Raw genomic sequence first — 23,602 nt, forward strand, 5'->3', positions numbered from 1 at the left:
TACACTAAAAGAGTTATACATGAAGAGGTCAAAGTAGTTCCGATGCTAACCTGACAAGTGAAATTTGCCCTGTTCATGAATATTTCAGAGTTGGCAAAATTCAGAAACCACTTAGAATTGGCAGACCAGCTGTTAATGCAACTTAAACATTATTGATATTTCCACCATTATACCCTGCCTGATCATTAGAGTGAGATAAAGGTGACAAGGTCTAGCAATCTGGGGTTTGGGAGTCTCTGCAATACCAGGCATACAAAAATTTGAGATACAATTGTAGAGATAAATCTGCTGCACTTTAATTCTGCTGCTTTCTTGTTACGTGAGGATGTCTGGGTTTCCCTCTTCGTTACTCTGGAAATTAGGTAGTGCAGTTAACTACTTTACAATGAAGGTGTAATGGAGCTTCAGAAGAAGCAGGTGTTGGCTCTGTAGTTCTGTAATAAAATGTTGCACGCTATGCATTACTGAGAAAGTACCCTTTAATTCATTCTATAGAGACGCCTGATTGGCAAAATGGCTTCAACAAAGTCCACCTAGGAGAGCCGTCAGTTTGCTTCAATATGATGTTTTTACATCACTCCTTATTTTTCAGTGGCCAAAATAATCAAGTTTTTCTACTTCTGAAAAGCATTTCTGTGATTTCATTGATATAGCTGTAGGCATAAAACTGACCATGACTAATGATATCCTCAGTGTTGCCCTTAAAATAGTCCTGGATAAATATTTTGAATGCCATGCTGTCATTCAATGCTCACACTATGAAGATGCTTCATACTGTGGGAACCTTCCTGCCAACGATTGCATATTTCTGTTATGGCTGTCTACTATATTTCCTTTTTGTTATTTATTGCCCAATTAAAAACATTCTGCGGTAGTATATAACACACTGCTCATACAATTTAGTATTATGTGTTCACCTCCTTATTGTTGCTTTTCCTTCTTTTCAAAATCCATGTTGTAAAATGCAAAATGCCATTGCCATTCTGGATAACTATCTAAAGTATTGGGGGGAAAAAAATTTAAAATTGCATACTTTCCAGTCAATCCAGTCAATTATTGCTGCAGCACTGTGGCCCTGAATACATCAGTCAACTCCGCTGAAGAAAGAAATCCACTTCCACAGCGCAGAGTATTCCAAAGCTCATCAGAGAAAACAAATTACTTTTGAAGTTTCATTCATATCATAGTTTTATGCAGTACACCATAACCTGCAAAGACTACAGCCCAGAGTCATCAGCATCATAAATGCTTCTAATAATTCAAATCCAAATTATTTATGCCATTTACATAAAAGAATGAAATTATGCTCAGCTAATTTCAGCCCATTTTGATAAATGCTATGGTGTAAAGTTATGGAAGATGAAAGAATCAAATATAAAAATGAAAAAGGTGAGCTGTAAGTAACAGTATGGAGATACTCTTCACTGTTTACATTTCATATTGCTCTAACATTCCATCAATCCCAGGTCCAGGAAGATCCATTTAGATCCGTGGTGCAATAATTTTAACACTTGTGTTAGGAGACTTCAGCTCAGAAAAAAAAGAGGATGCATATTCATTATTGCATTCTAGGATTGTACTGGAAAATTTTTGTGAACATCCAATAATCAGAATATGTAACTCTTCTTATTGTGTCTTACACAGTCAACTGGCCTGCTAGCACCCTCTAACAAGACTGACACATGAAGAATAGTTACTTCATTAAGGGAGTGGAACTATCCCCTGAGGAATTTTAAAGGAAGTGAAGTATAATAGTCAGAAGAAATAGTGGCCAAGATGAAAAGGAGGTTATTTGCCTGTGGAATGTAGTTGTAACAGATCAAAAGAAATTGTTCAAAACTTCAACTTCTGTGACAAGATACCAATCATGATTGCTTGATTTGTATACAGGCAAATCAAAGAGACAAAGCAAGAAGAACATCCAAAGAAAATATCTATGAAAGTGTTAGTGATGACGACGCAGAGTGGTGCCTCAGTATGTATAGCTGCTACTTATTTTAAAATACAACTAGTTAAAAACAGATCAATTTCTTTAATTTTTTCTCAAGCAGTAGGGTGATGCTCTGAAGAGCTTTGAAAGTGCCAGGAATATGATTTTTTTATTTGCTAATTGTCACCTCTTATTTGTCTCAGGAATTGGTTCATGTAGCACAGTTCCACAGCAATCAGCAACTTCCCCAAGCAGCCAGTGGCAATACTTGGGTCTAAACAGTAAGAGGTGGGATGCCATGTGACATCACACTAGGATGGATCCCACTCCAACTTTACATGGTCTAACAGTCAGAAGGTGTCTACATTTTTTTCAGATTTCCTTAACCAAGAATGAGGGGAACACCTATAACATTCTCACAGCTGCCTCTGCTGAGACCAGCTAACTCATCAGAGAAATAAGTTTCACAGTAATTAACTGGGCACTGTGTTTATCCAGTGAAACTAAAGAGGAGCCACTTTCCACTTATTGTTGAATATGTGTAGACTCTTGCAGATGGAATAGAAATAGAGTGTAATACTTAGAGAATAAAGGGAGAAATGTGGATAGTGTGGCAAGCTGGGGAAGTCTATGTAAACAACACAAGGATAAAAAAATATTAATGGTGCAGTACCTATTTAAACCCCCTTTTCTGCTTTGTTATGGAATAAGTGACCTTTTTTAAACTTAGCATCATATTCAAACTTCAAACTTAGATCCTGCATTACCCTTACATCACTTCATTTCCTTAACATCCAAGGATGTATCAGTCTTTATCTCCACAGCCCTCTTAGGTAGAGAATTCCAAAGCTTCACAGTCCTCTGGGTGAAGGCACAGCTTGTCATCTCAATCTAAATGGCTAATCCTTTATTTTGAGATTTTGACCCCTGGCTTCCATGCAGCCAGCTGGGTGAAACATCATGCCTGTTTCTACCTCGTCAAGTTCTGTAATATTGATATATATTTCAGTCAGATACACTCTCATTCTTTAAAGCCCTAATGGATAAAGGCCTGGTCCACTAGTCCACACAATCCATCATAAATAGACAACTTTCCCTACCCCATAGCCATCTCAGGAATCAGTTCAGTCAGCTTTTGTGGTCCTCTTCTTTATAGTTATTTACAGCTTTAGACAGGGAGAGGATGCCTAACCTTATAACAGCAGTCTGATACCTTTACTCTTGTGTTCCCAATGCAAGGCTTATTGAGAAAGTAAGGAGGCATGGGATCCAAGGGGACCTTGCTTTGTGGATCCAGGACTGGCTTGCCCACAGAAGGCAAAGAATGGTTGTAGACGGGTCATATCTTGCATGGAGGCCAGTGACCAGTGGTGTGCCTCAGGGATCTGTTCTGGGACCCCCTACTCTTTGTCATTTTTATAAATGACCTGGATGAGGAAGTGGAGAGATGGGTTAGTAAATATGCTGACGACACAAAGGTTGGGGGTGTTGTGGATAGTGTGGAGGGCTGTCAGAGATTACAACGGGACATTGGTAGGATGCAAAACTGGGCTGAGAAGTGGCAGATGGAGTTCAACCCAGATAAGTGTGAGGTGGTTCATTTTGGTAGGTCAAATATGATGGAAGAACATAGTATTAATGGTAAGGCTCTTGGCAGTGTGGAGGATCAGAGGGATCTTGGGGTCTGAGTCCATTGGATACTCAAAGCTGCTGTGCAGGTTGACTGTGTGGTTAAGAAGGCATACGGTGCATTGGCCTTCATCAATTGCGGGATTGAGTTTAAGTGTCGAGAGATAATGTTGCAGCTATATAGGAACCTAGTCAGATCCCACTTGGAGTACTGTGCTCTGGTCGTCTCACTATAGGAAGGACGTGGAAACCATAGAAAGGGTGCAAAGGAGATTTACAAGGATGTTGCCTGGATTGGTGAGCATGCCTTATGAGAATAGGTTGAGTGAACTTGACCTTTTCTCCTTGGAGCGACGGAGGATGAGAGGTGATCTGATAGAGGTGTATAAGATAATGAGAGGCATTGATCGTGTGGATAGTCAGAGGCTTTTTCCCAGGGTTGAAATGGCTAGCATGAGGGGGCATAGTTTTAAGGTGATTGGAAGTAGGTACAGCGGAGATGTCAGGGGTAAGTTTTTTACGCAGAGAGTGGTGAGTGCGTGGAATGGGTTGCCGCTGGCAGCGGTGGAGGCGGAAACAATAGCGTCTTTTAAGAGACTCCTGGATGTTTACATGGAGCTTAGAAAAATAGAGGGCTATGGGTAAAGCCTAGGTAGTTGTAAGGTAGGGATATGTTCAGCACACCTTAGTGGGCTGAAGGGCCTGTACTGTGCTGTATGTTCTATGTTTCTATGTTCTATGTCTATGTTTGATATCCTCTTGCAATAGACACCAATATGCAGTTTGTCTTCTGAAATGCTTGTGGTGTCTGCGCGTTAACTTGCAGTGATTTCTATACAAGGATACCTTGGCTGTCCTGAGCACCGAAACTTGGCAATTTTTTACACTCTGGGCTTCCAGAGCCTCTACTAGTCAGGCTGTCTCGCCTGATATCTCATCATCATACTTAGATATCTGCTCACTGCATCAATAGGACCGTAGCTTCCTGCTCATATGATCTGTGATGACCCACTGAATTCCTCCAGCATCTGCACTCCCTTATGTCTCCAAGGAAGAACCTATGTTGGAATTTCATAACACTACCCTTCAAATTGGCTATTTTCATCAAATAATGTTCGTTCCATTGGAGGAGATGTGTATAGGAATGCCAAACTGTTACTTTTTTGAGGCTGAGCATAAATATACTGTTTGGGGCAGTGTCGAGGGATTTTTACCAGACTGGAAGTCTTACGGGTGATTTGGAATTGCTTGAAATGGAAAGGATTCAATTTCCTGAAATTAAACTCTTCTGTTCTGAAAATTATAAAGCTTGCCAAAACCTTACATTTGAAATTGTTTTTGATTTATTAGGCATTAACACTCAAGGTGTGTAACACAGATACCGCCAGAAAGGTCATTAAAATGGCAGCTCAACAGCTCAATGAAAAAGTAAGTTTATGTTTGTATAATATACACTTAATAATCTGTACATTGTATATCTGAATTTCTCATGCATGCGTCTCACAGGTGGTTTTGAAAATGGTGATGTTCAGCCACTAATCTGGACTAAATCTTGAACAAATTGTAAATGCTCAGAGCACTATCAAAGGGCCTTTGTAAACTTGTAAATTTGAGGAGCCAGCTCAGTGATTGAAGTTATTTTGTGAGCAATACTTTGCGCCTGTAGGCATGTGTGATGATGTGTGTGCTGGATACAAAGTTATTGCCTATAAATTAGCAGATCCTGTTTGGCATTGCTTAGACCAAAAAGCGTGACTCAGATAATATATATTTTTACAGAGCAGATTCCAACATAGTAGATCTGTATGATTTGATAGTGTCAGCCCCTATTGTCTGATCAATTTTGATTTAAACTTAGTGTGCTTTATGTTTGGAAATTTGCTTTCCATTTGATGCTTGAAGATCATGCTGATAAGAATTTATAGCATGCGATGCAGAATGTTTTAACTTACTTCAGTAGTAACGGTGTATTTTCTAAACTGTTCTTTTATGGCTTTAAGTAAAGGGAGCCTGATAAGGGCTTAGATGTTGTTTATGTTGAAGCTCGGAAAGTTTTATTTATCAGTCTGAAATATCTGCACTTGCAACAGCAAACTAAATCTCACTGCAAAATATGAACTTCATTAAAAAAACATACCCACAGATAGTCATTAAGTCATAGAGCAGTACAGCATGGACCTTCAGGCAATGAGTCAATGCAGACCACAGTGCCCGCCTCGCTAGACCCAAATTCCTGTGTTCGACCCTGCTCCTCGTGTACTTATCTAAATGCGTCTTTAATGATACTTAATGTACCTGACTCAACCTCTTCAACTGGCAAACCGTTAGATGTAGTTACCACCCACTGAGTGAAAAAAAGTTGCCTCTCAAATCCTTTTTAAGTGTTCCACCGCTCACCCTAAATCACTAGTTTTGGACTCCCTACCTTAGGGAAAAACCATCTACCTTATCTACACCTCTCATAATTTGCCCCTCATTCTCCTATATTCTGAGGAATATTTAGCAAATTTAACAAATATATAGCAAATTTGCTGATGACATAAAGCTGGGTGGCAGTGTGAAATGTGAGGAGGATGTTATGAGAATGCAGGGTGATGGACAGGCAGGGTGAGTGGGCAGATGCATGGCAGATGCAGTTTAATGTGGATAAATGTGAGGTTATCCACTTTGGTGGTAAGAACAGGAAGGCAGATTATTATCTAAATGGAGTCAAGTTAGGAAAAGGGGAAGCACAACGAGATCTAGGTGTTCTTGTACATCAGTCACTGAAAGCAAGCATGCAAGTACAGCGGGCTGTGAAGAAAGCTAATGGCATGCTGGCCTTCATAACAAGGGGAATTGAGTATAAGAGCAAAGAGGTCCTTCTGCAGCTGTACAGGGCCCTGGTGAGACCACACCTGGAGTACTGTGTGCAGTTTTGGTCTCCAAATTTGAGGAAGGACATTCTTGCTATTGAGGGAGTGCAGCGTAGGTTCACGAGGTTAACTCCCGGGATGGCTGGACTGTCATATGTCGAAAGATTGGAGTGACAGGGCTTGTATACTCTGGAATTTAGAAGGCTGAGAGGGGATCTTATTGAAACATATAAGATTATTAAGGGATTGGACACGCTGGAGGCAGGAAGCATGTTCCTGCTGATGGGTAAGTCCAGAACCAGAGGCCACAGTTTAAGAATAAGGGGTAGGCCATTTAGAATGGAGTTGAGGAAAAACTTTTTCACCCAGAGAGTGGTGGATATATGGAATGCTCTGCCCCAGAAGGCTGTGGAGGCCAAGTCTCTGGATGCTTTCAAGAAAGAGATGGATAGAGCTCTTAAAGATAGCGGAATCAAAGGTTATGGGGATAAGGCAGGAAGTGGATACTGATTGTGGATGATCAGCCATGATCACAGTGAATGGCGGTACTGGCTTGAAGGGCTGAATGGCCTACTCCTGCTCCTATTGTCTATTGTCTATTGAATAAAAACCAAGCCTGGCCATCCTCTTCCTATAAGTCATGCTCTGTAATCCTGGAAACATCCTTGTACATCTTGTCTGCATTCTTTCCAGTTTAGTAACATCTTTCCTATAACAGGGTGACCAAAACTGTATATAGTACTCCAAGTGCTGATTCACCAGCACCTTCTACAACTCCCAAGTACATATATCCCAACTCTTTTACTCACTGCCCTGACTGATTAAGGCCAGTGTATTAAATTCGTTATTTACCACCCTGTCTACCAGTGATATGGCTTTCGATGATCAATGTACTCTGAGCTCCTTCTCTCTCATTATACTCCCTTGTGCCCTCCCATTCATAGTGTATGTCCTACATTGGTTTGGATTTCCAAAATGTATCACCTCACAATTATCGATATTGAAATCTATTTGCTACTCATGGGTCCACTACAATAATGTGTTTCACTGTCAACAGCACATCCTAATTTCATGTCATCCGCCAACTTGCTGATCAAGCCTTGCGTATTCTCATCTAAATCATTTATGTAAATAATGAATAACAAGGGTCCAACCTCACTGACCCCGGATAGCACCACCAGTCACCGGCCTCCATTCCGATTAACACATTTCAGCCATCGCCCTCTGCTTCCTACTTCTGAGCCAATTTTGAATCCGTCTCACCAGCTCTCCCTGGATTCTATGGGACCTAACCTTCCAGGCTAGTGTACCATGTAGGACTTTGTCAAAGGCCTTGCTTAAGTCCAAATAGACAATATCCACTGCTCTACCCTCATCTACCATATTGGTTACTTAGAGTCATAGAGTCATAGAAAACTACAGCACAGAAACAGGCCATTTGGCCCAACTAGTCCATGCCAAACCATTTAAATTGCCTAAATCCACCAAACATCACCTAGACCATAGCCCACCACACCCTTCCCATCCATGTACCTATCCAAACTTCTCTTTAAGCATTGAAATTGCATCCACCACTTACGCTGGCAGCTCATTCCACACTCTCAGCAACCTCTGAGTGAGGATGTTTCCCCTCGTGTTCCCCTTTCACCTTTAACCTGTGACCCCTAGTTGTAGTCTCACCAAACCTCAGAGGAAAAAAGCCTACTTGCATACCTATACCCCTCATAACTTCTTCACAAAACTTCAAAAGTGTCGTCAAGCACGACTTGCCACGCGCAACGCAATGCTGACTCCTCCTAATCAGGCTCTGTCTATCCAAATGCTGTTTGATCCTATCCCTCAGAGTGCCCTCTGGAAATTTCCCAGTTTCTGATGTCAGGTTGACCAGCCTGTAGTTCCCTAGTTTATGCTTGCTATGCTTTTTAAACAGCAGCATTACATTAGCCACCTTCCAATCTTCAGGAATTTCACTTCACCAATGGTGAACAATGATTCAGAATCTGGTTTACTGTCACTGCATATGTCATGAAATTTGTTATTTTGCAGCAGCAGAACATTAACATACATAATAATAAAAAAAACTACAAATTACAATCAGAGGTATATCTATATATAATTTAATTAAATGAGTAGTGCAGAAAAAGAGGAATAGGATAGTGAGGTAGTGTTCATAAATTCATCATCAATTCAGAAATCTGATGGCAGAGGGGAGGAAGCTGTTCCTGAAATGTTGAGGCTTCTGAGAAGAAAAAAAGGAATTATTGCATTCTGTGCAATGAAGGAACTACTTCCACAGGGACCTCCACAATTTCCTCTCTCTCCTTCCACAACAGCTGAGGATGCAGAGGCCCTTAATGTGCTATAAGGGCACAACTACCTTCTCTCTGGTAATATGAATGTCCTACATCTCCATCTGTTTCTCTTACTTCTTGAGCAACCATGATTTAAACCTCAGTAACAATGTGGAGAAATTAAAATCCCACCCAGCTTCTGCGGCTCAAGACATAGGTGGTTTGGTTGATTTCTGAGCAAATGCACTTTTTCCTTAGCCTCCCTTTTACTCGTAATCTTTCCATAGAGCCTCTTGGGATTTTCTTTAACCTACTTACCAGATCCACCTCATATTCTCTCCTTCCCCTCCTGATTTACCTCTTCACAATAATCTTAACCATTTTATAATCATTAAGGGATTCACTCATTCTTGACCTTCAAATCACAGTGTAAGCTTCATTCTTGTTCTTGACCAGAGCCTCCATATCTCTCAATATTGAGACTCTGGTTCCCTAAACTCATTTGTTTTACCAATAGGAATATGCTGCTTCTGGATTCTTCATGTTAGACTCTTAAATGCCTCCCACTTGTCATTTGTTCTTTTCTCACCCAGTTGACCTTTGCTAGATTGCGTCTAATTATCCCAGACTTAGCCTTGCTCCAGTTTAGAACCCTGATCTGTGAAGCTGACTTAAACTTTTCCTTCAAATATTAAATATAATACAGTTACGGTCACTAAAGCCAAAATGCACCACCTACCAGTCTGGCCTTGTTACTTAAGACTAGGTCCAGAATTGCATACTCCCAAGCAGGACCCTCTATATATTGACTCAAGAAATTTTTCTGGACCTATTTCACAAATTTCACCCCATCTGGTTCTTTAAAACTGCTGTTGACCTAGTCAATACTAGGAAAATTAAAATCTCCCTTTTATTCCTACAACTATGAACAATTTCTCTACACTTGCTCCTCAATTTCTTGTTGAATATTGGGTGATCTATAACATACCACCATTAAAGTGACTCATCCCTTTCTGTTTCTGTATGAAGTACTTTATTGCCTAGATATTCTAGCATATATTGAATTTTATTACTCAAAACCTGATTACTAAATATGATTGGGATGTAGTAGGCTTCACAGGATATGGTACGGTATTGCGGCAAGTGAAATGGGGACATTTGGTGTGAGATTCACAATTGACAAGGCCCTCATAATTTTCTAAATTAAATACTATACCTATTCTCCAAATAGTGTGGGCTTCACCCGTAGGAAAAGAGGGCCAAACCTGGCTCAGTATCAAACTGTTAAAAGTAAATTCATTCAGGCTGTAATAATCAAATAAAATCATTTTCTACCAGCAAATATAAGAAAACCTGACACAGTTGTGTCAAGAAAACAACCTCTCCCTCAATGTCGCAAAAACAAAGGAGCTGGTTGTGGACTACAGGAAGAATGGAGACAGGCTAACCCCTATTGACATTAATGGATCTGGGGTTGATAGGGTGAACAGCTTTAAGCTCCTCGCATCACCGAGGATCTCACGTGGTCTGTACATACCGGCTGTGGCATGAAAAAAGCACAACAGCGCCCCTTTCACCTCAGACGGTTGAAGAAGTTTGTTGTGGGCCCCCAAATTCTATGAACTTTCTATGGGGGCACAATTGAGAGCATCCTGACTGCTGTATTGCTGCCTGGTATGGGAACTGTACTGTAATCTAAAAAAAGAGGACTATGTGTCTTCATAATCTAACTATACGTCCCTAAATCGCAGGACTCTGCAGAAAGTGATGTGGACAACCCAGCGCATCTGTAGATGTAAACTTCCCATTATTCAGGATAGTTACAAAGATAAATGTGTAAAAAGGGCCCAAAGGATCATTGGAGACCTGAGTCACCCCAACCACAAACTGTTCCAGCTGCTACCCTCCGGGAAACGGTACCACAGCATAAAAGCCAGGACCAACAGGCCCCAGGACAGCTTCTTCCACCAGGCCATCAGACTGCTTAACTCACGCTGACGCAACTGTATTTCTATGTTGTATTGACTATCCTGGTGTACATAATATTTATTACAAATTACAATAATTGCACATTGAGATGGAGACGTAACATAAATATTTTACTCCTGATGTAAATAAGAATGTAAGTAATAAAGTCAATTCAAACTGGAAGACTATCTACTCATCACTCTTTATATTCCCCATCCCACCCCCCATTCTCTGCACTAAGAGGCCAATAGCACAAACACGCCCCTTTCAAGAACAGTCAGGCTTTGGTCTTGTAAGGAAATTCAAGAACTTTATCTTAAAGGAACAAAAATCTGGTCATTGAACTATCATTCTCTTTCCTTCATGACAGATGTTCCTTTAAATCTCCCAGATCCCAGTGAGCTCAGAACTTGACCTCCCAACATTTGTTCATCAAGGTTAAAGATCTGCCTGGCACCCTTCTCATCTTCTTCCCCACACTGACAACAAGCTTTATTATCTCCTTTTCCCAATTAAAAAAATACAGTATGCATTTCCACTACCTGTTGAGCTGTAACTTATGCCCAGTTGGACAAACACAGGCCAATTCTTGTCCCCGTGAGGAAAAAGCTCAACTCCCAGTTAATAAAAACCATGTGTCCAGCACTCTTTTCTTTCAGTCCCTCATATGCGAGTAACCGAGAGCCACCCTGCCCTATGAAATGAAATGAAACCTGTCCTCTAACATTTCAAGGGTACAGTATATACTCTCTCCAACCCCAGTCCTGCCTGTGCAATTCCATCCTAAAGAAGGATATGAGCTAACTACCTTCAAGTTACTTGTTTAATTTTCTCTGTTGATTGTGGGCTTTTCCCAATCATTTTAAGGTACTGTTTGCCAATCTACATTCCTGTGGACTGGCAACAATTTACATGTAATAAGTTGTTTTATTTTCTTTTTGAAAACAAACAGGATAATGCAAGTAATTACCAGCTTTGGGTGATTTCTGGAAAGGAGGCAGCACCCTACCCGCTGATTGGTGAGTCTTGTACCGAATAGTGATTTCATCTTTTTAGGTATTGAGGTGATGTGTTTATCAAAGCAAGGGCATGTTAAAAAGGAAAAGCTTTACTTCCACGTGGAGGTGGAAGTATTTCCTTTGGCACCTGATTGCAGCAGGGACCAGTTGGGTAAAATTGGAGAGGTAATGGGTTATTCACACCAGGGTCAATCCTGATGGATTGAGTTACCTTAACAATATCAGAACAGAAGCTGAGATGTTGTGATTTGTTTTTGCAGCATGAACGATAAAAATCAGCAGGGCTTCCTGCAATTATTGTCGGAAAGCTGCTACTGTAGGAGTCGAACCTGAACTTGATCGGAGTCAGAGAATTCCCCTGAATTAGATTGCTTGCTGACATCTACCTATTAGGCACCGGTCACAGTGAAGACTGATGTCAAAAAAGGCTGCATCATTGCCAAACACTTTTCACAATGTTCTCAGTTCAATGTTGAACCTCATTTCCAACAAGCTTCCCTCTGGAGAAGAGATCATCTTTGCAACTAATGGAATACTGTTCAACTTATGGCAATTACACTCCAGAAGCAAGATCACCTGGACCTTAGTAATCAAAGAGACAGTGAGTGTCAGCTCATTCACCAATGCACACAACAGGTCAGGCCTTATGCTCAATGTACCTTCTTAGAATAAAGGATCACAAAAAGACTCTGGAAAATGTTGCCCAGTTCCTAAACTTCAGAAGCTGCCTGTCCCTAAAAGCATAAATGACAATGAAAATCATCACCACCTTCAATGCACCAGCACAATCTTTAGTTGATCAAGGTGATGCGGATTTGAAAATCAAGATCTTAAACCTGGCATGAACCTCATTATTAGAGAGGCAGTAGTAATCACTGCCTTCCTCTGTGCACTTGAGATCTGTATTACCTACAGCAGACATCACAGGGAACTGGCAAAACACTGTCTCTGTAAATCTCCAACTTTACTTGAAGGACAACTGGAACAAAGTTACTACCAGATGATGTGTTGGACTGGCCATTTTGTTCACAAGCCTGAAACTAGAATCCTAAATTAAACATTCTGTTCCAAGTTCTCTCATAGGACGATATATCAAGTAGGCAGAGAAAATAATTCAAGGATGCGCTCACAAATTAGTCAAAGAAGTTTGAAATCTTTATTGATCCGTGAAATCTCTGGACCATGAAGCCCAAAGTTGAGGAGGAGTATTTGAGATAGTAGCAAGAACATCAACAGCATGCATTGGGTTCATACAGGAGCCCTCTGTGCATCACCTCTCAAATTTATCACCTGCTTGTCTGGTCAGCAACTTCCTGCTTCATTTGGATAAGAGGCTCCAGGTCCTTCCTTGGCATTACTACCATGAAGGAAGAAGAGGAAATGGAAGAAGAGAATGATGATGACAAAGACAATTATTATTATTAATATTCCAAAACATAATTTGGTATTGAGGATTCATCCATTCACAGTACCAGGTCACTCTTTTCCAGAATTATAGTTAGTGCTTAACCATTTTTGGTTCCAATGTTGCTCCTCTCTCTCTCTCACCCAATGATATTCCAGATAAAAACTTTAGAATGATATTATGGCTATTGTTTTTTTCTCACAGAGGTGGGGGATTTATGGTCATTGTCAGGCTGAGTGCAATATTGCCTAACTTGCCAATGCTCAGTTTTAGATTTGCCCAGCTGTACTTTGAATAGGTTATCAATATGTTTCTGAAATGAGAATGGATGCTGGGGTACATCTCTAAACAAAGTAGTAGTAATACATTACTGTTGATAACCATTGATAATTTGTTCCACAAGCAAAAACGAAATGCATGGTCAGTTATTTGTTCAGATTTTGTTCATCGAGGGTTCATTCAGATTAGGATACCTGGAGAACTATGTTAATATTTGTTGGACATGTATCATGGAATATCTTACATCCATTATCCTAGGAGATTTTAATATTGATGTTGCTTAGAAATTTAAGGGCAATGGTTGTTTCATTTTAGGAAGTATGTTGTAATAATCAAAAAGACTGAGCTTTCTAATTTGTATTTCAGGTCACGAGCAACCATTTAGTGTTATCATGAACTGTCTCAGAGACTTTACTGCACATGTGGAGCAATCTGATGGTAATGCCTACTCCCAGGATAGTAACAGGGTTGTCCTCCTTGAAGATCTCCCAAAGTCTAAGCAATGTCAGTTTATTCTGAAGCCAAGACCCCATCCGGATATTCATATGACCAGAGGTGAGTAGAGTAAAGGATGAAATAATCAGCAACATTTATTGTGTAATGGAGATAGGTTTTCAACTAAAGAGCCCCTGCTTGGATCCCTGTAAAAATGGTCCAAGTTCACAGGCAGTTATTTTGAGGACAATTGTGGTAGTTATTTTGAGGACACTTATGGCAGTTATTACAATAACGACTAGGCAATCTTTTCTTAGTTGATGGATGACGGGAGGTGAATTCTCTGCTTTAAGTATTAATGACATCAAATTAGATCACGTTCATCCTTCTTGGTTCACCATCTTCTCATAACTAATACAGTTCAAGCAATGCAGCACCCCTTCACCTTTGCATAGACAACAATTATGATTACCAACACATAACCGGCCCATCAAGCTTTTTAAGATCAGGTTTTCAAGCTGAAATTATTCCATTCTCCACCTAGTTTAGGCAAGAATTCTCTTGAGAATAAAAATCCCAATTATATGATGACTGGAAACAGTTCCAGTGCTGATGTTATTGATGGGTCTGAGGGAGGTGTGACAATGGATCAGGAAAGGGAAATAGTAGTAACAAAATGTAGATTCTTGCAAAAAGCGACAGGAGATGAAATCAGCTAGGCTGGTAGAAGGTTTGCTATGAAAGTTGTGATCAAACTTTATTGTGGGCAATTAAGAAGCCAGGGACAAAAGAAGCACAGGGGCAAAACAGCGATGAGCCATATGACTGATCCCTCACGTGTGTTGTCTGAGTCATCAGTGGAGACGAGTGAGAATTTGGCATTTTTACTGAGAAAGGATGGATACTTTGACAAGGTACGTGAGGTAGTAAATGAAATGAAGAGATAATTCAGAATAAAAACATTAAAATGAACATAGAGGATAGGATAAAGAGAAAAAGGTCCTCTGTAGTGAAAGACGACCTTTGAATTGATGTCAAGAGGTTTATTTTCACTGTCAGTGACACAGGTGATTCTGCAGATGCTGGAAATCCTGAGCACACAAAGAAATTTCTGGAGGAATTCAGCAGATTAGGCAGCATCCATGGAGGAAATCAACAAAAGGCGTTTAGGGCTAAGACCCCTCATCAGGTCTGGAAAGGAAGAGGACAGAAGGCAGTTCTCGCTTATGCTTTTTAATACTTAGAAAAAGGACTTCATGAAAAGAATGGTGAAGACATAATGCTGGAATCATATGAAAAGTGTTTAGGAGCTGCAAATGGGTGAATGAATGATCATTCTGAAAGGCAGTGGTGCTTGAGTCCGGCACAGACAGCAACACTGTCGATTTAAGAATGACACAGAGAAGCAGCTATGATAGATAGAAACATGGGTGTTGCAGGTAGTGCCATGGTCTCACAGCTTCACTGATTCTTGTCTGCTGTCTGAATGGAGTCCACATGTTCTCCCCTGTGACTGGTGGTTTTCTTCATAATGCTGTGGTTTCCTTCCACATCCCAAGGAGATGCTGATCATTCGGTTAAATGGACAGTTAGGTTAATTGGAGAATGGAAGAGACTGCCTAAAACAAAGAGTTTTCTAATGTTTCTATATTTTCTGAGCTTGAAGATGATTTTAACATGCCCACACACGGAATGAGTTAAAAGTTATGGGTCACTTACTTGCCAATAAACGTCTCCGGCTATTTCGACTTATTCTGAGCCAGTGGTAGGGCCCCTTCAAGTATGCGAGTCATTTTGTGATGCTCTATGAAACCAGACTGCAGCTTTAACTTCTGGCTGGAGTGGATAAGTCATAATGTTTTTCCTACTAGGTGAAGATGGTTGGAAAAGAGTCTAGTTGGATGGAGATCAAATAGTTTTATCTTCTTATTGTATAAAATATTCTTTGTGGAGCCTGTTAGGGAAAGTTTGGGCTTTTCATGCTGTAGATTTAATTTTTCCTTCTCTGCACTGTCCATCCAAATGCACAACTTTCCAATTGCAATATTATTATTAATTCCTCCCCCCCTCTTTATCTCATCTGGTGTTGGTTTCTGTTCCTGAGGTTCTGCCTAACCATCACCCGAAAATAATTTGGTTAGCTGCCATTTCCATCATATTTCAGACGGATAACAAACTAGGGTCATGTAGGCAAGCAGTTCCATTTAAAATTACACCCAACATTATCTTCTCGATTACCGTCCCATCTTGCAAATCTTTTGCAATTTCTTTCTTATATCTCAACTTACGACATGTATGAGGTTGCACAAAATGGACTCCAAAATGGACCCTTTGGTAGAAGGTGATTCTTCAAACAATTGCACAACTCGAAATTGACAAAAGTCTGAGGAATCTGCTTGTTTAAATGAACAATAAATATCAATTTTCAAATACTCTACTGTGGTAGAATATCTGAGAAAATGACTTTGGTCCGCATCGAGATGTTTATTGCCATTATTGGGCATGTACGATTTTGGTTACAAGCCTGTTGACTGTAGTATCCAATTTTACCAGTATCTAAAACAGATATTGCTGCTGTCAGTTAATATAGACTAGACCCATGGCTGGTGCAGTTTGACTGTTAAAATTAAGTTTTCTTTCCGAGGAGAGTATTCGACAATATTCATTATCTGGGGCCAAAGAATGCAATATTTAGCTTCACGAGAGCAAGGTCAGATATGGCTCAGTGTTTGAAAAACCTGTGGTCAATCATTGCCAATATCTTATGGGAAGAATGGTGAATTGCTGAGATGTTGCTGACTCCAGATATAATGATTGGAATCAGAGGTCTGCAATGCCTTGGGACTATTTTCAGTGCATTGTTAAGGAATATACATGCAGAGGCAACTTCATTATGTATATCTGTACACCTGCTCGTTAATGCAAATATCTAATCAGCCAATTATGTGGTAGCAACTCAATGCATAAAAGCATGCAGACATGGTCAAGAAATTCAATTGTGGTTCGGACCAAAGATCAGAATGGGTGAAGAAATGTGTTCTAAGTGACCTTGACCGTGGAATGATTATTGGTGCCAGCAGGATGGTATGAGCTTCTTAGAAACTGCTGATTTCCTGGGATTTTCACACACACCTGTCTCTAGAGTTTACAGAGAATGGTGCGAGAAGCTAAAAATATCCAGAGAGTGGCAGTACTATGGGCGAAAGTGCCTTGTAATGAGAAAGGTCAGAGGAGGAATGCCAGATTGGTTGAAGCCAACAGGGAAGCAGCAGTAACTCAAATAACCACCCTTTACAACAGTGCCATCTCTGAACGCACAACACAACGAACCTCGAAATGGGTGGGGGACAGCGGCAGAAGACCATGAACACACTTAGTGGCCACTTTATTAGGTGCAGGAACCCCTAATAATATGGCCACAATGTGTAGTAGAGTATAAAATCAAAAGTCTTGGGTACTGTAACAGTTAACTGCTACAGCAGGTTCCAATACCCTTGCCTCATCAGGAGAAATAGAAGTTCGGGCTCTGAAAAGGAAATAAAGTTATAAAAGAAGGTCAATTCCTACTTTGAAATTCTCAGCTCAGTTTAGAAATTCCCATAATCGTGGAATGTTGCAGCATTCAAATACTAGGTAGTTTCCTTTTAGAATGTAAAGCAGACTTGGGGATTCTGGCTGATTTTCCCACCCTGCCCCAGGGACCATTTGTGTGTATTCCAAATACAGTTTCATCCAAGTTAGCCAAGATCACGGAATCAAAACTGGAACCTTCTGTTCCGCCTGGTCTTAGAGCAGAGGTCTAAGTTCAAATAAAACAATTATAATATCATGTAATTGAAAAATCCTTTGAGATAAGATTGCTATTTTAATGTTGGAACAGAACATGCATGTTTGGAGATAATTTCTTCCTGTTGCTCTAGTCGAAGAGATTGTTTACTCATTGTAACAGTTTTAATTGAAGTGGCCTGCGAGTGTCCCTTAGGCTCCTTTGTAGTTGTCTACAGTGAAGTTAAGCTTCTTTGGCATGTTGGCTTGCAAACTACTCCTGTGTGTATATAGCTCCATTGCAGCTATGTTCGTGTGCACAGGTTTAGTACCCCCTTATCTGAAGTTCCAAATCCAAAAACCTCCGAAATCCAATTTTTTTTTGAGTGTTGACTTGATGTCACCAATGGAAAATTCCACAAGGCACTGAGAAGATTCACAAGCAATGCACAGGTTACTGCACACCACAGACAGGCCTGAGAAGTGGCCTCTCATATGTAATGAACAGAAGTTAATAAGAAATAGAAAAACACTGTATAGAGCGAAAAGTGAAGACGTTGATTGTGTATTGAAAGAGTGGATTCATTGACATTGGAGTGAACATATGCTGCTTAACAGTATGCTGATCATGAAACAAGCAAAGATCTATCATGATGAACTGAAAATTGAAGATAATTGTGAATATTCAACAGGTTGGTTGCAGAAATTTAAGAAAAAGCACAGCATTAAATTAGTAAAGATTTGTGGTGATAAAGCATCTGCAGATCATGAACCAGCGGAGTAACTCATTGATGAGTTTGCCAAGATCTTTGCTGATGAAAATCGAACACACTGAACGGCTGCTTCAGTATGTACCTTATGTATGATGAACAAGTGTAAGACAAAAACTGCTTACCAGTAGCACATAAATTCATAAATAATGACGATCCCAAACTACCTTATTATACACTCCAAAATCCGAAAAAATCTGAAGTCGGAAATGCCTCCGGCTCCAGGCATTTTGAATAAGAGGTACTCACCTGTATTAACATTGAGAGCTTGTATCTGTAACACCATGGGGAGAATGTGTGCTATTAAATATGAATGGCCCCATAAACTCCATTCAACATGCTAACAGACCCTTTGGCCCATCGTGTCTCTACAGGCCAGCAGGTATCTCGCTGTACTAATACCAATTTCCTGCACTGTACAAATGTCCCATCTCTTCCATGTGTCCTTCTAAATGTTTCTTAAAATTTGAGAGGGTATTTCTATTTACCATCATCTCAGGTAGACTCCCGGATTCCAAGCTATCCTCTGGATGTTAAAGAGAAAAATTTATCACAATCCAAACTATTCATTCCTCTCCTAATTTTGATTACCTCAATCAGCTTCCTCCTTCACCTGTCCCCACCAAACCACCTCTAGTCCAAATATATTTTGTCTCTCTTCATTGCGAAGAAGTTCCAACCTGGGAGATCTTCTCTGTGCCATTCCCAATGGAAATGCATCCTCCAAACCATGTGGTGACCAGAACTGCACGCGGACCTATAACTTATGTTTTACAAAGTTATACATTTTTTTACAGATGATTTCCAGATGGGCTACGCTTGTGCTTTCCCACACTTGGGTTCACAACTCAGAAGTCTGTACTCACCTGGCTTGAGTTGAACAATATCCAGTGTTTTAATTTACTTTTTCTTAAGAAATATGATTATTGTATTAAAACTGAGGTTCAATCTCTGTCAAAATGTCCTTTTATTCACCTTGATTTACATTATTTCTTGTAAGTTCCCTTGATTCTTCCATCAAAGTTAGGGATGATACTTTAAAGCATTTCAGCAGAATTTGTTCCTCACTGCGCTGAACATTTTTTCCCTCTGGTGTCATCAAATTGAAGAGTGCATATGTGACGATCCTCATTCAGGTTGTACATCAGCATCAAGAGCACTCAGATCAGGTTAACCTGAGTTAAGTGTATAACCTACCCTAATCACATGCCACAATACAAGTTCTGAACATTTTCCAAATCATTACATTTCCCAGCATTTTCTAAATAATTATATTTCCTACACAACTCTTTTCACATTACCAACCTTGTGTCAAATTGTGGTGTATTTCTGCTTGGACGCCACTTCTAGATAGAATTAGATTGAAGCACCATCAGACCTGTTAAATGTGGGGCTTCATACAGCTAACAGTGACTGGACATGTTAATCCCATCCATGTTACACTTTGCACCAGCTAAATCCTACCTATGTTGTATAACGTAGAAGTTTAAGTATTTCACTACATGAAGCCAAGAGGACCAAGGAACCAATAATGAACTAATGCAATACTTTAGTTGCATCTTATTTGCCAATTCCTACTCCTGTTTACTGTTACTATTTCTTTAGTAAGTCCTTTCTTTTATGGCTTGTTAAATGCTTAAACCACTACAATCCACTTTTGTTACCCTGTTTTTTTCCAGAATCAACTCCAAAAATTCTTAGAAAGAGGAAGTCAATAATAGATTGGGCACTAAGGCGCACTTCCAGCAACCAATCAGAAAGCAGTCCTGCCTCAGAGTCTCCAATAACACCTCGAAAGCTCTTTGGACTGTCGCTGCCCGCCATCTGTAAGAATGGTAACCTTCCAAAGCCAATCATGGTAAGGAATGCGGTTGGTAATGGCTCACTCCAGAAGTGATTTATTGACTTTTAAAACTTGAAAGACATCCGGTGGACAAAAAGTACTATATAGAAACATAGAAAACCTACAGCACGATACAGGCCCTTTGGCCCACAAAGCTGTGCCAAACATGTCCCTACCTTAGAACTACCTTGGCTTTACCCATAGCCCTCTATTTTTCTAAGCTCCACATAGCCATCCAGGAGTCTATCGTTTCTGCCTCCATCACCGCTGCCAGCAACCCATTCCATGCATTCACCACTCTCTACGTAAAGAAACTTACCCCTGACATTTCCCCTGTGCCTGCTTCCAACCACCTTAAAACTATGCCCTCTCATGCCAGCCATTTCAGCCCTGGGGAACAGCCTCTGACTATCCACACAATCAATACCTCTCATTATCTTGTACACCTCTATCAGGTCACCTCTCATCCTCCGTCGTTCCAAGGAGAAAAGGCCGAGTTCACTCAATCTATTCTCATAAGGCACGCACCCCAATCCAGGCAACATCCTTGTAAATCTCCTCTGCACCCTTTCTATGGTTTCCACGTCCTTCCTGTAGTGAGGCAACCAGAATTGAGCACAGTACTCCAAGTGGGGTCTGACCAGGGTCCTACATAGCTGCAACATTACCTCTCGGCTCCTAAACTCAATCCCACGATTGATGAAGGCCAATGCACTGTATGCCTTCTTAACCACAGAGTCAACCTGCATAGCAATTTTGAGTGTCCTATGGACTCAGACCCCAAGATCCCTCTGATCCTCCACACTGCCAAGAGTCTTACCATTAATGCTATATTCTGCCATCATATTTGACCTACCAAAATGAACCACCTCACACTTATCTGGATTGAACTCCATCTGCCACTTCTCAGCCCAGTTTTGCATCCTATCAATGTCCCGCTGTAACCTCTGACAGCCTTCCACACTATCCACAACATCCCCAACCTTTGTGTCATCAGCAAATTTACTAACCCATCCCTCCACTTCCTCATCCAGGTCATTTATAAAAATCACAAAGAGTAGGGGGTCCCAGAACAGATCCCTGAGGCACACCACTGGTCACTGGCCTCCATGCAGAATATGACCCATCTACAACCACTCATTGACTTCTGTGGGCAAGCCAATTCTGGATCCACAAAGCAAGGTCCCCTTGGATCCCATTCCTCCTTACTTTCTCAATAAGCTTTGCATGGGGTACCTTATCAAATGCCTTGCTAAAATCCATATACACTACATCTACGGCTCTACCTTCATCAATGTGTTTAGTCACATCCTCAAAAAATTCAATCAGGCTCATAAGACATGACCTGCCTTTGACAAAGCCAGGCTGACTATTCCTAATCATATTATGCCTCTCCAAATGTTCATAAATCCTGCCTCTCAGGATCTTCTCCATGAACTTACCAACCACTGAAGTAAGACTTACTGGCCTATAATTTCCTGGGCTATCCCTACTCCCTCTCTTGAATAAGGGAACAACAACTGCAACCCTCCAATCCTCCAGAACCTCTCCTGTCCTCATTGCTGATGTAAAGATCATTGCCAGAGGCTCAGCAATCTCCTCCCTCATTTCCCACAGTAGCCTGGGGTACATCCCGTCTGATCCTGGTGACTTATCCAACTTGATGCTTTCCAAAAGCTCCAGCACATCCTCTTTCTTAATATCTACATTCTCAAGCTTTTCAGTCCGCTGCACGTCATCCCTACAATCGCCAGGATCCTTTTCCATAGTGAATACTGAAGCAAAGTATTCATTAAGTACCTCCGCTATTTCCTCCAGTTCCATACACACTTTTCCACTGTCACACTTGATTGGTCCTATTCTCTCACGTCTTATCCTCTTGCTCTTCACATACTTGTAGAATGCCTTGGGGTTTTCCTTAATCCTATCTGCCGAGGCCTTCTCATGGCCCCTTCTGGATCTTCTAACTTCATTCTTAAGCTCTGTCCTGCTAGCCTTATAATCTTCTAGATCCCTATCATTACCTAGTTTTTTGAACCTTTTGTAAGCTCTTCTTTCCTTCTTGACTAGACTTACAACAGCCTTTGTACACCATGGATCTTGTACCCTACCATCCTTTCCACGTCTCCTTGGAACGTACCTACTCAGAACCCCATGCAAATATCCCCTGAACATTTGCCACATTTCTTCCATACGTTTCCCTGAGAACATCTGTTTTCAACTTATGCTTCCAAGTTCCTGCCTGATAGCCTCATATTTCCCCTTACTTCAATTAAACGTTTCCCTAACTTGTCTGTTCCTATCCCTCTCCAATGCTATGGTAATGGAGATAGAATATCAAATAATATTTTTTTCTTTTTCATTCTGTTAGTTTTTCTCCTTCTTTCCTATTCTTTTCTTTTAACTTTTTTTTTATTCCTATGTACAGCAGAGCTTCATAGAAACATGTTTTATGCCTTTCTTTGTTGTTGGGGTTCCAAGCCAATGTTTAACATTAAGATCAATAGATTATTGTATATCATGGGATAAGGGAAATGATACACAAATAAAAACAGGTGGAGAAGAGGTGAGGGGCCAAACATTCTGCTTCTTGTGTTCTTAATATTAAGGCTAAGGTTAACCTTCTCCTTGGGTTTAGTTAATGCTTTTCTTTAAAGGTAGAATTAATGACAATATCTTCATTAAAGTAACTCATCTTCTTTTTGTTATAGGTAGTGTTGCAATTAAGTTTAGTTCATAGATTTTACAAATCTGTTTAAACCCCAAAATAAATTGACATAACTTGCAGTCTGTGTAAACAATCAATCAAATTAATTTTCAAATGATGTTTTGTTAGAGTCTGGTGCTTTTTTCCCCTACAGGATATGCTTGTTCTGTTGTACCATGAAGGCCCCTCCACCAAAGGTATTTTCAGACGTTCGGCAAATGCCAAGACCTGCAAGGAACTAAAGGAGAAACTGAATTCTGGAAATGAGGTGCATATGGATAGTGAATCTGTATTTGTGGCAGCTGCTGTCATCACGGTATGAGCTTTTATACCTTTCCAGTCAAAAGTACAAAGATTTTCATTCGGCCTTAAAGATGGAAATATATTGTCTTGGATTTTAGTCTTGAGAGCACAGAGGATAAGGAGAAGCTGGCACAGACTACAATAGAATCTTGCTAACTGTATTGCATTCTTTTATTAGAGGAAATCTAACAGACTTCTGTTTACAACATGGAACTTGGTCTTCTTGGAACACAGATCAGAAACAAGCATGGATTTCAGAGAGCTCCCATCCAAATTTTTAAAAAAAGCAGAAGTACAAATACATAAATTATCCCTATTATTTTCAAGCATTGTGCTATTTTTGTAGAATAGCTCTTAAATACTTTTGTGCAATAACATAATAATTATTTGAAGATTATCTATC

At 40.3% G+C, this 23,602-nt stretch overlaps 1 protein-coding gene across 5 annotated transcripts in view; it reads left to right on the top strand.

Annotated features, from left to right (window-relative positions):
• The window catches only part of arhgap20b (Rho GTPase activating protein 20b), a 98,168-nt gene that overhangs the window by 58,221 nt on the left and 16,345 nt on the right, over nt 1-23,602 (top strand). For 4 of the 5 annotated variants that reach the window (XM_063060908.1, XM_063060906.1, XM_063060910.1 and 1 more), the window contains 6 exons: nt 1,891-1,975; nt 4,910-4,987; nt 11,626-11,692; nt 13,743-13,931; nt 20,026-20,204; nt 23,051-23,212. In XM_063060908.1, the coding sequence (XP_062916978.1) occupies nt 1,891-1,975; nt 4,910-4,987; nt 11,626-11,692; nt 13,743-13,931; nt 20,026-20,204; nt 23,051-23,212 (760 nt within the window). The remainder of the gene's footprint in view (nt 1-1,890; nt 1,976-4,909; nt 4,988-11,625; nt 11,693-13,742; nt 13,932-20,025; nt 20,205-23,050; nt 23,213-23,602) is intronic. The other variant, XM_063060907.1, reaches the window with a different exon arrangement.

The sequence above is a fragment of the Mobula hypostoma genome, chromosome 10 (assembly GCF_963921235.1).
Source record: "Mobula hypostoma chromosome 10, sMobHyp1.1, whole genome shotgun sequence".
NCBI lineage: Eukaryota > Metazoa > Chordata > Chondrichthyes > Myliobatiformes > Myliobatidae > Mobula > Mobula hypostoma.